Source organism: Dunckerocampus dactyliophorus, chromosome 12 (genome assembly GCF_027744805.1).
Source record: "Dunckerocampus dactyliophorus isolate RoL2022-P2 chromosome 12, RoL_Ddac_1.1, whole genome shotgun sequence".
NCBI classification, from domain to species: Eukaryota; Metazoa; Chordata; class Actinopteri; order Syngnathiformes; family Syngnathidae; genus Dunckerocampus; species Dunckerocampus dactyliophorus.
In genome coordinates, this window is record NC_072830.1 from 3,810,830 (window position 1) to 3,824,466 (window position 13,637).

Consider the following 13,637-nt stretch of genomic DNA (forward strand, 5'->3'; position numbering starts at 1 on the left):
GCTTATTTAATCCTACAGCAATAACAGCAATAACTAATAATTAGAGATGCTCAATATTGGCTTTCTTACCGATAATGTCCAGCACTGATATCAGCCAATACCGATACAGGCAGCAGCTCTTTCCACTAACTAATGTCAGGGAATGAACACATGATGCTTCTTTTACTGTGATGCCGCTGGATGCATTAAAAGGAAGCATGAACATGAAATTGCAGTCTACTGGCAGGTAATTTTCCAATAAATAAAATTCAGAAATAAAAAATAAAGATATTGATATAGGATAAAATTTAAGAATGATCGGGCCACTTTAATGTGTACATTAAAGATGCTAAAAGCAATCCAATGTAGGACAGTATATTGTGCTATGAGATATATACGCCTTGTGGTATAGGTGACAAAGCAAATTAGCGTCACGTTTAGTAATATATCTCATGAGAAAGATCAAAGAACAAGCTACGGGCCAAAAATGGCCCCTGGGCAGCACTTTGGACACCCCTGGTTTACAGTGTTTAAATTTGGGAAGTTGCGAGTGCAATGGTTATTTTATTTTTGGTAAAGTTTCTTATATGAAGTGCAACGTTAATAATTTGTACCTTTATGGAGGTAAAGTGTTGAAAAGAAAAACAGGTGCACCGCACTGCAACTTCGGGCCCAGGAGGTGGGGGGCCCGACGGGAATGTAAATGAAGAGATCTGCCGTGCCCTATACCTGTCGCTGAATCCCTTGCCTTTTTGTTCACATTTAGGCAGACTGTCCCTCGCTTCAAATATGTACAGTGTAGGAAATGGGACATGATGTCACGGGTAGGACTTTTCACCATCCTGTACAGGCACACGCAGTGTTGCCAACTTGGCGACTGTGTTGCTACGTCTGGTGACATTCCAAACCCTTTTCCAATGCACTTTATTTATGTACTACATTTTATAAACACAGTTTCCAAAGTGCTGCACAAGCTACAACTAGTAAAAGAATAAATGATTAAAAGTAAAAGTACAAATGAACACAATAAAAGCTTGTAAATCAAATAAAAACAAGAACAGTTGCAACTAGAAAAACAATAAATGAAATACATAAAAAAAGGAAAAAAAAGAAAGCAATAAAAGAAACGGAGGACCACACAACTCACGCCGAGTTAAGTGGGTTTTTAGACGAGACGTAAAGCATTCAACTGCGGGGGCCGTTTTTAATTGAGTGGGGGAGAGTGTTTCACAGCTGGCGCCTTTGGACCTCAAAGTGCGCACTGGAGTGTAAATTTGGATGAGGTCCGAGATGTGTTGAGGGGCCTGTCCATTCAACGCCTTAAAAACAAACAATAAAATCTTAAAATCAATTCTAAAATGAAGAGGCAGCCCCTGCAGGAATGCGAGAATTGAATTGATATGCTCCCTTTTTTAGGTTCCTGTTAAAAGCTGTGCCGCAGAGTTCTGGACTAGCTGTGAGCGAGAGAGTTCATTGTGGCTTTTTCCAGAGTAATTGTAATGCATTACAGTAGTCCAGACGTGACGAAATAAAAGCGTGCATGACTTGTGCTAAGATAAAAATGATTTGATTTTAGGTAGAAGCCGAAGATGATAAAAGCAAGATCTATCATGACACCAAGGCTGGTGGCTGTAGGACGTACGTGGTTCTTGAGGCAGCCCAAGTCCATAAGGAGGCCGCTGTGATTGAGCAAAATAACCTCTGTCTTCCCCTAATTGAGCTTTAAGAAATTTTGAGCCGACCAGACCTTGATGTCGCTTAAGCACTCGAGAAGGGGTGTCAGGGGGGCATGGTCATTTTTTGTAAGTGTTAAGTAAATTTGGCAGTCATCTGCATAAAAATGATAGGGAATGCCATGCTTTCTAAATATTACACTAAGTGGGACCAAGTACAAAGCAAACAGGATGGGCCCAATAATTGATCCCTGGGGGACTCCACAGTCTATGACGACATATTTTCTCAAAAGCAACTACAAGTAACAATAACCTAGCGACCTTTTCGGGCGTTGTTGGAGAGTTTTCTGGTATTTGGGGACTTAAAAGTGAAAGCGCATATAGTTCTGCAGTTTCTGTTCTCACTGAGCAGCAGCAGCAGCCAGTTTTCAGTTTCCGCGGCACACTGAGAGCATAGTGGAGCTCCATGCATCCATGAATCACACATGTGCGAGGCGCGATGCCACCGGGGTGGATCTCGCCATGTTTTACAGAGCGGGATCTAAAACGTAAATGTTTTTTCATCTCCATGAAATTACTACTCATTACACTCAAGCCTCATTCGGACACGCTCAATTACCTGCCAGTGTGCCACGACGTGTGAAGGAAGAACAACGCGTGATAAACGAAACAAGTAGGCCTAACTGCAAGACAAAGGGTGGAGGGTGGAGGTGAGACCGGGTGTAATTCTTACGAGAGGGGCTGGCCGACATAAAATATTCACATTATTTTATTTTGATGAAGTGATGACAAACCAACTCAGTTTATTTATAGTTCTAAACGTGATTGAGGTGATTTACTCACTCTCCTATGAGGTTATGCTTTTTTGCTACAGCATCTGTTACAACACCATATGCAGATAATATGCAAATTAGCCAATGACATCATCTAGCTACTTCTAGGACACTACTTTTCTTACCACGGAGTTGGAAACAGTGGGCCCGCGCACGCACACACACACACACAGTGCAAAATATACCAGAAAGCTGCGGTCCGTAAGGCCGTATTGCCCTGAGCAAGGCGGTTTTAACATTGTATCATTGCCTTCCTACGAAGTACAGCTTGTTTCAACTTCTTTTTCCAGATTCTCTTGCCACTGGTAAATCAGTACTTCAAGAACCACTGTCTCTACTTCCTCTCCACTCCTGCCAAAGTCCTGGGTAGTGGAGGACATTCCTCCAACAAGGAGAAGGAAATGATAGCAAGGTATGTTCAGAGCAATCTTGCAATATAATTGGAACTTCAAAGCTGAAACTGTTGCAGGAAGTTTACTTATTTGACATGACATCCGTAGCATTTCCTTTATCTTCAGTAAAACAAAGTGTGTGTGACGGTGTCTGTCCTCTCCCTTTTTCACGCTCCTCCTAATGTTGGCTTTCCTCAAACATCTTTCCCTCCCTGGTTCTCCTCATCATCCTCTTCCTGTCGTTCTTATTTCCTCCTATGTCAGTATCTTCTGTAAGTTGGCTGCTTTGGTGAGGCACAGAGTTTCTCTTTTTGGTAAGCAACCTGCATGCTGGTAGTGTGTCTGTCCTCTGAGGATGCTCCTCCTTTCTGCCTCTTTCTGTTCTGATGCCGGTCACCCTCTCGTGCTTTCATTCCTCTCTCTCGCTTTCCTCACGCATCCGACGCTCCTCAGGCGTCCACGTTTGCAGAGTTGTCTTTTGCCGCTAACAGGCTGAGCGTGCTTTGAGCTGGAATGGGTAAACCTGCAATGCTTTTTCAGCCTGGCTTACATGAGACTGTACGCTTCTGTCCATCGCTGTCATGTGACATGTGGGTGTTAGCGGTCAGGTCATGTGCTCTTTGTCAATAAAGTTACAGTAGATATTACAGTCGTCCCTCGCAATATCGCAGTTCGATCATCACTCCCTCAGTTTATTGTGTTTTTTCAAAAAAATATGAATTAACACTCGAACTCCCAAGGCAGTCATTTTGACTGTTTTCAAAATTTGCAATGTCATAACTTGGTTTAAAAAAACCCCTATGTACCCAAAGGACCCTGACTTTTCCTAAATGTGTGTATATTTTATTCTAACATTGTTTTATCATTAAAATTTCAAAACACAAAAGAGATCTGAGTGTTACTACTTCGAATGACCATAGCAGTCAAATTCACTGCCTGCTTTTTACAGGGGGTGTCATATTTCACTATTTGCTACATTTTTCCCGCCCTTCCTCCTGCTTTATTGGCTGTTTGTTTTTTATGCTCTGTGATGCTAAAACCTAGCTGTAGTGTCACTCTAAACCCAAGGGAGACAAAAATGACAAGTAGAAAGAAGGTGACAGCTATGGAGGCTTTAGCCTTGCTTCAGAGAAAATGGTTGCAGTTCAAGTTTGCATGTGTAATTGCAGAGAAGTGTTGTTGTGTCAATTCAATCAAACACTCAATCACTATAGTTTTCATTTAGTGTCCTGATGTGTTTTTTACCTATTCCACCAATTTATTTTGAGATCTTTTTAATGATAATCCAAATTATATACAAAGAGTCAAAATGACAGCTATGGTCATTCTAGTAGTTGCAGAATTCTGGTAGACTGAGTGTTAATAAATGATCACTGTTTTTTGTGGTTGACTACGGCCTATTATTAGTCAAAAATATGCATATTTATTTAAATTGTGTGTTTTCCCCCCCAAATTAAGCATTTTCAAGCACAAAAATGGTTAAATGAGCTAAATGCAAATACTGTATAAGCCATTAAGACCACCATTCAACTTGTGAATGCAGTATTCTACATTGATCACTAGGTGTCAGTAATTGTTCGGTGAGACAAGCACCAGACTTGATCGCCAGAACAACAGGTTTTTATTGCAGGTTAAAATTATCCTGCACCGCACACAGTAATAATAACTAGGGCTGTCAAATGGTTACAATTTTTAATCAGCTTAATCTCTGTTTTCAAATCATGATTAATCACTATGTCACACTATGTGTAAAATATGCCAATTTTTGCGGTATTTTATTGAACAAAAGATAAATGACAGAGCAGGATTATATATACTGTACATTTGTATGTATTAACAGTGGCACATTAACTGAAAATGTAAATCAAGTTTAGAGATGGTACACATGTCTGAAAATCTTTTTACCTAACACTGGTTTCTTTAATAGCACAATATTTCAATCTTAAACTTAAACTGTGTTATTATGAGCAATGAGGAGTTGCGTTCAAAGACACCACGTAAGTTAAGTTGAATTCACAAGTTTTGAGTGAATTTTCTTGGCTTTCCGAGCATACATAAATAGCATCAAATTGAGTCACACAGTGATGAGAATATCCACCTATTGTTTTTCTTTGTATTTCTGTTTATTCAGGCCACACATGATAAAAATGTTGTTGTGATGCTTGGCGTGTCCGTGAATGCATCTCGCAGTCTGTCTAGTGACAATGCCGAAGGGTCGTGGCTTTATTACAGTACAAAAAAAATTTAACCTAATTAATGAAATAAATTAGTTACCGCCGTTAACGCGCTATTTTTGACAGCCCGAATTATAACATAATAATAATAACATGGGTTACTGTTGCAGCCATAGCCCACAACAAGATGAAAAACTCAACTCTCAAATCTGTCTTAAATGGTTTATTTTCTCTGATTATATTTAATATATTGGGGAACAAAAATGTAAAGGTGACTATCGGGGTGTTATTTCATGTACACTATTAATAATGTTAAAAAGCATTTACAAGATTGTAAACAGGTTTTCTATGCCATAACTATGAAAATATTCTATCTAGCGGGAAAAGAGTGGTCATATGTGCTTGGGACCCTTTTTAAGGAGCACTTTAATCATCTGGAGGTTGTTTTGCATTACCGCGTGCTAAAAATGGCAGGTTTTTACTGAATAAGACACTCAGAATGTACATGAATGTGGGATTTGAAATATGAACTATAAAATACCAACAGTATGTGAACGTCCGTCTTTGTTTACTTCTCTGTTCACTTCCACACAAACACATCAAAACAGAAACAAACAACACAAAATCGAAAGATTAAAAAACACACATCAAATTCAGTATAAAATATGACTTATTTGCAGAACGTTGTAATTGAAAAGCTTACTTTGCTGACCCTCTCCACCATACGGGCTAGAGCTGCTCTGTAAACAAACCCCCACTCTGCTTTGTAAACCCCACTCTGCTTTGTTTCAAAGCCTCGTCTTCCTGGAGCTGCTGTGACATATATGACATTGTCCCTATGATCGTAATGGCCCGTACATCACGAGATAACACAGACTCTCACTTCAGAAACCACTGGAATCATTTTGATAGTTCAAGATGTACAATCATTTAAGAATAGCGTTGCAAGCCTTATTGCTGGCAACAGCTTCCATGATAAAGGTTTAAAAATAATTTGGAAGCGTCCGGTGAGACAGATTGTCTATCTAGTTTAGATTGTTTTCAATGCAAATTCAATTATTTCTAGTCCACACTGTAGCAGAAGCTGATACAGGAGCTTTTTAGCACTGTAGTGTTTTAGGGATCGCGCTTTGTAACCTCTCCTCGTCCTGCTGCTCTTAGGAACGGACGCAGGCGCGGTGGTCAACTGCCTGCACATTCTGTCCCGCTCGCTGGATGCCAGGTGCGGCGCAGCCTTGCCCCCTCACATCGCCAGCATCCTTTGTCTACGCCTATTTTTAAGCATGTTCTTTCTGGTGTCGCCTTCCCAGGACTGTAATGAAGTCAGGGCCTGAGATCGTGAAGGCCGGCCTGCGCCAGTTCTTTGAGAGCGCCGCTGACGACATCGAGAAGATGGTGGAGAATCTCAAGCTGGGCAAAGTGTCCAGCCGCAACCAGGTCGGGAACGCGCCTGTTTTTAACATTCCTGCTGTTTTTAGCACGTGTAACCTGAACCCTCGTGTTGCTGCAGGTGAAAGGTGTGGCCCAAAACATCAACTACACCACCACCGCCCTGCTGCCGGTCCTCACCTCACTGTTTGACCACATCGCTCAGCACCAATTTGGAGATGATGTCATGAGTGAGTGAACAAATTATCTCCACACCGTCGTTCGCAGTAGCAAAAGTAACACGTTGCTTCTCCCTTGTGTGTCCTCAGTGGACGACTTGCAAATATCCTGTTATCGTATCATGTGCAGCATCTACTCTTTAGGCACTGTCAAGACACCACATGTTGAAAAGTAAGTGGAGACGTCTGCAGGTGAGAAGTTTTTACTTCAATTATAAGAGATTGTGTTAGAAAAATTGCTGTTATATTTGCATTTCTAAACTATTTCTGATAGTTAGAATGATATTCCTTATGATCATCTTTCTTTGTGTGTTGTCTAATATATACAGCGGTGTGAAAAAGTGTTTGCCCCCTTCCTGATTTCTTTTTTTTTGCATGTTTGTTACACTTAAATGTTTCAGATCGTCAAACAAATTGAAATATTAGTCAGTGACAACACAACTGAACTCAAAATGCAGTTTTTAAATGAAAGTTTTTATTAATAAGGGAGAAAAAAATTCAACCCTGTGAAAAAGTAATTGCACCCCTCAACCCCCCGTTAAAACATAACCTCACTGAGATTAATTGAGCTCTATCAGTGCGGGAAAGTTTATAAAGCCATTTCTCAAGCTTTGGGACTCTAGCGAGCCACAGCGAGACCAATTATTCACAAATGGTGAAAACATGGAACAGTAGTGAATCTTTCCAGGAGTGGCCGGCCTACCAAAATGACCCCAAGAATGCAGCGAGGACCCATCCAAGAGGTCCCAAAAAAACCCACAACAACATCCAAAGAACTGCAGTCCTCACTTGCCTCAGTTACGGTCAGTGTTCATGGAAGGTGTGTGTCCCATTACATCTGCCGTAAAAGAAACGCCGCATTTCAGAAAAAGAACATCATACCAACAGTAAAATATGGTGGTGGTAGTGGGATGGTCTGGGGCTGTTTTGCTGCTTCAGGACCTGGAAGACTTGCTGTGATAAATGGAAGCATGAATTCTGCTGTCGACCAAAAATCCTGAAGGAGAATGTCCGGCCATCTGTTGGTGACCTCAAGCTGAAAGCAACTTGGGTTCTGCAGCAGGACAATGATCCAAAACACACCAGCAAGTCCACCTCTGAATGGCTGAAGAAAAACAAAATGAAGACTTTGGAGTGGTTTAGTCAAAGTCCTGACCTGAATCCTATTGAGATGCTGTGGCATGACCTTAAAAAGGCACTTCATGCTGGAAAAGCCTCCAATGTGACTGAATGACAGCAATTCTGCAAAATTCCTCCACAGCGCTGGAAGAGACTCATTGCAAGTTATGGCAAACGCATGATTGCAGTTGTTGCTGCTAAGGAGGGCACAACCACTTATTAGCTTTAGGGGGCAATCACTTTATCACACAGGGACGTGTAAGTTTGGATTTTCTTTCTCCCTTGACAAATCGTTTTGGTATCTCCTCTTGTGCAGGCAGCGGCCGGCTCTCGGCGAGTGTTTGGCCCACTTAGCAGCCGCGATGCCCGTCGCCTTCCTGGAGCCGGTGTTGAATGAGTTCAATGCGTTTTCCGTTTACACCACCAAGACTCCCCGAGAAAGAACCAGTGAGTCCACCCACTGCCAACAGGACACAACCTTTAACATCTCAAACTTTCCTTTATTTCCTTCAGTTCTGGGTCTTCCCAGCCAAGTGGAGGAACTGTGCCCCGACATCCCAGAGCTGGAGATCCTGATGAAGGAGATCCACGATCTGGCCGAGTCCGGGGCCCGCTACACGGAAATGCCTCATGTGATCGAGATCACCCTGCCCATGCTCTGTAATTACCTGCCGCGCTGGTGGGAGAGGGGACTGGAGAACTTCCCAGAGCTGGAGGGCCAGATCTGCACCTCCGTTACCTCCGAGCATCTCAACCAGCTGCTGGGTAGCATCATGAAGATTGTGGTCAACAACCTGGGTATTGATGAGGCGTCCTGGATGAAGAGGTTGGCAGGTCGGTGAAACCCAGATGACTCGATGTGTACATTTGTACAGGCCGTCTTCGTGTTGCAATGTTTCGTACTTACATAAGCGCGTAAAAAAATAAGAAAACGAGTTAGTGTGCACAGCTCAAGAATACATAGTCGCGCTTGCTACCGTGAGGAAAGACAACGTCACTTTTGCCTTTTCTCGGAACTTTTTTCCCTTCGTTATGTCTCACAATCGTGAGGCAGACTCTTCTGACTGGAGTGTGTCAAAGAAAAGGAAAGTGAAAGTGAAAAGTGAAATGAAATCAGACAGTGATCAACATTGTTTGCATGAAGGTTCAAGTCGCTCTAACGACACGACTGTCACGAAAGATAACGATGGTATTCTTGAACATGTGAAAGGATCTGCTCCTATGAAAGGGACAGTGATAAATAAGCAGTGTATTGGCCTCAGTATTGAGACTTTTCTTGTATTCTTCTATTTAATCATTTTATAACTGCATTTTATATTTCCTGCATGTGTTCTGTGTACGTTGTGGATGACTTAGGTGTTCATTTAGGTATAAATTCCAACTTACATTAAAATATCACAGACTTAGGAACGGAACTCACATGCTGACCGAGGACCACCTGTACTTCGTTTTCTAAAGAGCATTCTTCCAGCTGATGTTTTCGTCCCCCCAGTGTTCGCCCAACCCATCGTCAGCAGGGCCAAGCCGGAGATGCTCAAGTCCCACTTCATTCCCACCATGGAAAAGCTGAAGAAGCGCTCAGGCAAGGTGGTGGCCGAGGAGGACCAGCTGCGCATGGAAGGCAAGACGGAGGTGGACAGCGAAAATGGAACCATCCGAGATGAATTTGCTGTGCTGTGCCGCGACCTCTACGCCCTCTACCCCTTGCTCATCCGCTACGTGGACAATAACAGGTATGACATTGGGTGCCATCCTAAATCAGGGCTCTCAAACTCAACTACAGGCTGGGCCGCATCACGTGTGCAGTGTACATTTTTAAAGACTAACTTGTCAACAGACACCACTGGAAGCTGTCATGAATGTGGGTTATGGTAGGCAATAAGTGATAACAAATATAAAAAATATAGTATTGAGATGCTCGTGTGGCGTGTCTGAGTGCTTCATTGAGAAGCCTGATGGCCTGTGGGTAAAAGCTGTTTGCCAGCCTTGTGGTCCTGGACTTCAAACTCCTGTAGCGTCTGCCTGACGGTAGGAGTGTGAATAATGAGTGTTGTGGATGTGTGCTGTCCTTGATCCCACACTCATAGCACTTTATTTATTTATTTGTATTATTTACTTGTATTAATGTCTCTTCTGTTGTTGTTGCTTAATTTCTTGGTATTTATGTATATGTGTTTATGTTTCTTATGTTCTTATTCTTTCTTGTGTTTTTCTTTCTTTTCTTGGGAGAATGAACAGAATAAGATTTTCATTGCATGGTATAACTGCTGTTTTACCATGCACATGACAATAAAACTCTCTTGAATCTTGAATCTCTTGAATCTCTTGGGTCACAGGCACTACAGCTTGTTTAAAGGAAGTTGCTCTTTATTTGGGCACTTACATGAGCTTGTCTACACATTGGATAGAAACACTGTAAGCACAACACCGAGACAGGTTGATAACGCATACACTGCTACTACTACTAGTGGAAGATAATAAACAACAACTCTGTTAACTCTAAAAAAGCATAAACAAGCTAAAGTTACGTGTTTAGGGTTAACGTAGTTGTTGTTTATTTTCCCCCACTAGCCATGAGTTTGAGACTCTTGTCTGAAATGTTCAATGTTGTTCTTTCAGGTAAATGATTCATCTCCTCTGTCACCACTGTTTGTCTCCAGGGCAAGATGGCTGACGTGTCCAGATCCTGATGCAGAGGAGCTCTTCAGGATGGTGGGGGAGGTCTTCATCTTCTGGTCCAAATCTCACGTGAGTTTTTCCTCCCTGCTCTTCTCTCTGTCTCTGTCTCTGTCTCTGTCTCTGTTCCTTTTTTTTTTTTTTTAATCCCTACGAGGTATCGTCACGTCATGTCTCGACCACTGCAGAATTTCAAGCGGGAGGAGCAGAACTTTGTGGTGATGAATGAGATCAACAACATGTCCTTCCTCACCGCCGACAGTAAGAGCAAGATGAGCAAGGTAAGAGCGGACGTGCAGACGTCCCCACCCAACGCAGACGCTTACCCCACATGTTGTAACACATGAAGGAACTCATCTGTGATAATCCATAACTTACTAACCTGTGCACATGCTGCAGCACATATAAAACATTCTAATATCAGCTATTCCCTTCTTTTCCTGGATGTGGATAAGCTGGTCAGGTAACTCATGAGAACTGTAAGCATGACATCCACCAGTAAGCTTCCACACAACTAATACAACAACACTCCCAGGAGCCTTTTACAGAGACAGGTTGTGGTGTCGGGACAGACAGGTGGCGTGTCGCTAACTGTGCTTTCTCCTTGTGTCCTGGCTCGGGGTCGGACGGCGGGCCGCTAGGCCGGAGACGGAGAGGTTAGACTGTGTTTGTGCACGAGCGCTGTGCTGACCGCATGGCATCCTGGGTTTGGCGAGGCATTTCATCAAGCTTTCGCCGCGGGCCGCCGCACTCGTTACGCACAGACCCCTCCCACATACACACACACACACGGAAGAGTGGCTACATGTAGCGATGCTTATATGGTGGATGTAGAAAGTGCACATGCCTTTTTGTGGCCACGACGAATCGTTTCAAATCTTCTCAGTAAACAATGTGACTTTAAAACCTGCACAAAGCTGTTTAAAAAATACAGTGCAATGGGGGCCGAAACACAAGACAACCCTCAAAAATCAACAACAACAAAAGACCTAAGTCCTGTTGAAAATCCATGAGGAGGCTGTGCAAAAAAAGCCCTCACAATCTGACAGAACTGAAGCTCTTTTGTAAGGAAGAATCATACATTGTCATGCTTGTAGACTCTTACCCAAAAAGACTGAATGGTCAACCATTAAAGCAAAAGTCTAAGTATTATCTTATGAATTGTACAGGTTACAGGTCACATTTAAAAGGTTTGAAATAATTCATTGTGACTTTGTTCATTTTCTACATCCACTGTATGTGTGACGTTAGACCTTAGTGCAAAAGAAAGAGGGCTTGTTCAGGATGTTTTGTGTGTGTGTGTGTCTGTGTGGCCTACTGTGTGGTCGTGTGTGTGAGAGGACGCTAGGGGGTCTGCAGTGGCTTGATGAAAGCTCTGTGCAGTAGATTGTAGTGGCCTGACAGGTGTCATGGCGCTCGGCTGAGCAGCGGCGCTGCAATTTTGAGGCGTGCCCTCCTGCAGCCGAGCACCATCATCCTACTTTGTTTGATTAATAAACAGTTTGTCTGTGGATAGCTGGGTTGGGGATGTGGGGGTAGGTTCTGACGTTGGATGTCTTTCAGCGCTGGCGGACTCTTCCTTTTCCATTCACACTGGCTTTGTGTTCACCTTCTGTTCACACCAAAAAGCCACATCCTCCTCCTCTGCTGTCGCCATTTGGTTGTTCCATCAGTAGCACAGCCAGCTGGACTGTCAGGGGGATTCAAAGCTAGCGTCAGTTGCAGGTAGCCTCCATCACGCTTACTAACTGGACCCTACATCTAATTCATTCACACCTTTAAACAGTTCAACCACTGAAAGCCTCATAAGCACTGTTTGTTTCATGGTGGCTAGACAAGACACCAGATGAGCATCATTACTGTGGTGGCCTTCTGTTACCTGGTGATCACGGTGGCCCCCAGAGGGCACTGTGAGACCAGGCAACAGGCAGTAATGAGCTCTGGTGGGTACAGGAGAGACCGAACGAGAATGGTCCATGGTCACGGAGCCAAAGCCAGATCTGTGTGTTGTTGTTGTTGTTGTTGTGTGTGACATTGTTACTAACAAGCAAAAGAGCCCATCAGGCGGGTGACAAGAAATTGCAGTTGTTGCTCTGATCAACAACTATTCCACTTCTTGTTGGTTCATGCTGTGAGCATGCTGTCACTTAGCAGGATGTCAATCTGACCATCCCATAGTAACCACTTCCTGTTTAATGCATTCTGTGAAAGTACATTTTCTGTGGGCCAATGTAAACTCTTCTCTTTCCCGCTCTAGTCTGGAGGCTCAGAGCAGGAGCGTACCAAGAAGAAGCGACGGGGGGATCGCTACTCTGTGCAGACCTCCCTCATCGTGGCTGCGCTCAAGAAGATGCTTCCCATCGGCCTCAACATGTGCTCTCCTGCCGACCAGGAGCTCATCAACGTGGCCAAGATCAGATACTCGCTGGTACTGTGACGCCAGGACGCCACTCTGTTGCCGATTCACAGAGAGAAAGGTTTAAAACGCCTCTCTTGTTACTTGCAGAAAGACACCGATGAAGAAGTGAGGGAGTTTTTACACAACAATCTGCACCTGCAAGGCAAAGTAAGTCCACAATTTGCGTGTACAGTTCTTCAGTCTACGTATGAGTTACATTCCTGCGACTTCAGTTTCAGCTGAGTTTTAGTGCAAGAGGGAACTTATACTGTATATTACTTTTGTACCTGTGGTTGTCTTGCACACTGGAAGGGGTGTTGCAAAAGAGGGATAAACAGTATATAATTAGTCTAGTTATGTCCATTTTATCGGAGCACATCCTTTCACACGTTCTTTTTTTTTTTTTACTTTATTTTTTAGCAACTTTTTCCAACAATCACCATACAAACATTTGCCAAGGCAGATCTCGGGCCTGGTTTACATTAGTACATAATACATTATGGGGGAGGGGCGTTAAATGGGTTACAATCACCATTGTCTCAATGAGTCTTGATTTCTGAGTCCATAGTAGTCCGTTCTTTGTCGATAGCATGTGTCCATAGTCGTGTACAGTATATACAGTATATTCCTCTACGTATGTAAGGCCAACTTTGTCATTTAAGTCCTTTCACATGTTCAAAGGTACCATCTTTATCTTTCATGATGGTTGCGGCTAGGAGCAGCCATGCAACCAATGTTGATGTCTAATTTCACTTCACTTTTCACTTTATTTTTCTTTGACACACT

At 43.0% G+C, this 13,637-nt stretch overlaps 1 protein-coding gene across 21 annotated transcripts in view; it reads left to right on the top strand.

Annotated features, from left to right (window-relative positions):
- ryr1b (ryanodine receptor 1b (skeletal)) overlaps positions 1-13,637 on the top strand; it is an 84,050-nt gene that overhangs the window by 41,309 nt on the left and 29,104 nt on the right. For 16 of the 21 annotated variants that reach the window (XM_054795352.1, XM_054795353.1, XM_054795355.1 and 13 more), the window contains 14 exons: positions 2,776-2,897; positions 3,142-3,191; positions 6,213-6,273; positions 6,362-6,488; positions 6,562-6,670; positions 6,749-6,830; positions 8,094-8,224; positions 8,291-8,611; positions 9,270-9,510; positions 10,438-10,525; positions 10,642-10,734; positions 11,095-11,109; positions 12,711-12,881; positions 12,960-13,019. In XM_054795352.1, the coding sequence (XP_054651327.1) occupies positions 2,776-2,897; positions 3,142-3,191; positions 6,213-6,273; positions 6,362-6,488; positions 6,562-6,670; positions 6,749-6,830; positions 8,094-8,224; positions 8,291-8,611; positions 9,270-9,510; positions 10,438-10,525; positions 10,642-10,734; positions 11,095-11,109; positions 12,711-12,881; positions 12,960-13,019 (1,671 nt within the window). The remainder of the gene's footprint in view (positions 1-2,775; positions 2,898-3,141; positions 3,192-6,212; positions 6,274-6,361; positions 6,489-6,561; positions 6,671-6,748; positions 6,831-8,093; positions 8,225-8,290; positions 8,612-9,269; positions 9,511-10,437; positions 10,526-10,641; positions 10,735-11,094; positions 11,110-12,710; positions 12,882-12,959; positions 13,020-13,637) is intronic. The other 5 variants (XM_054795354.1, XM_054795358.1, XM_054795367.1 and 2 more) reach the window with 1 other exon arrangement.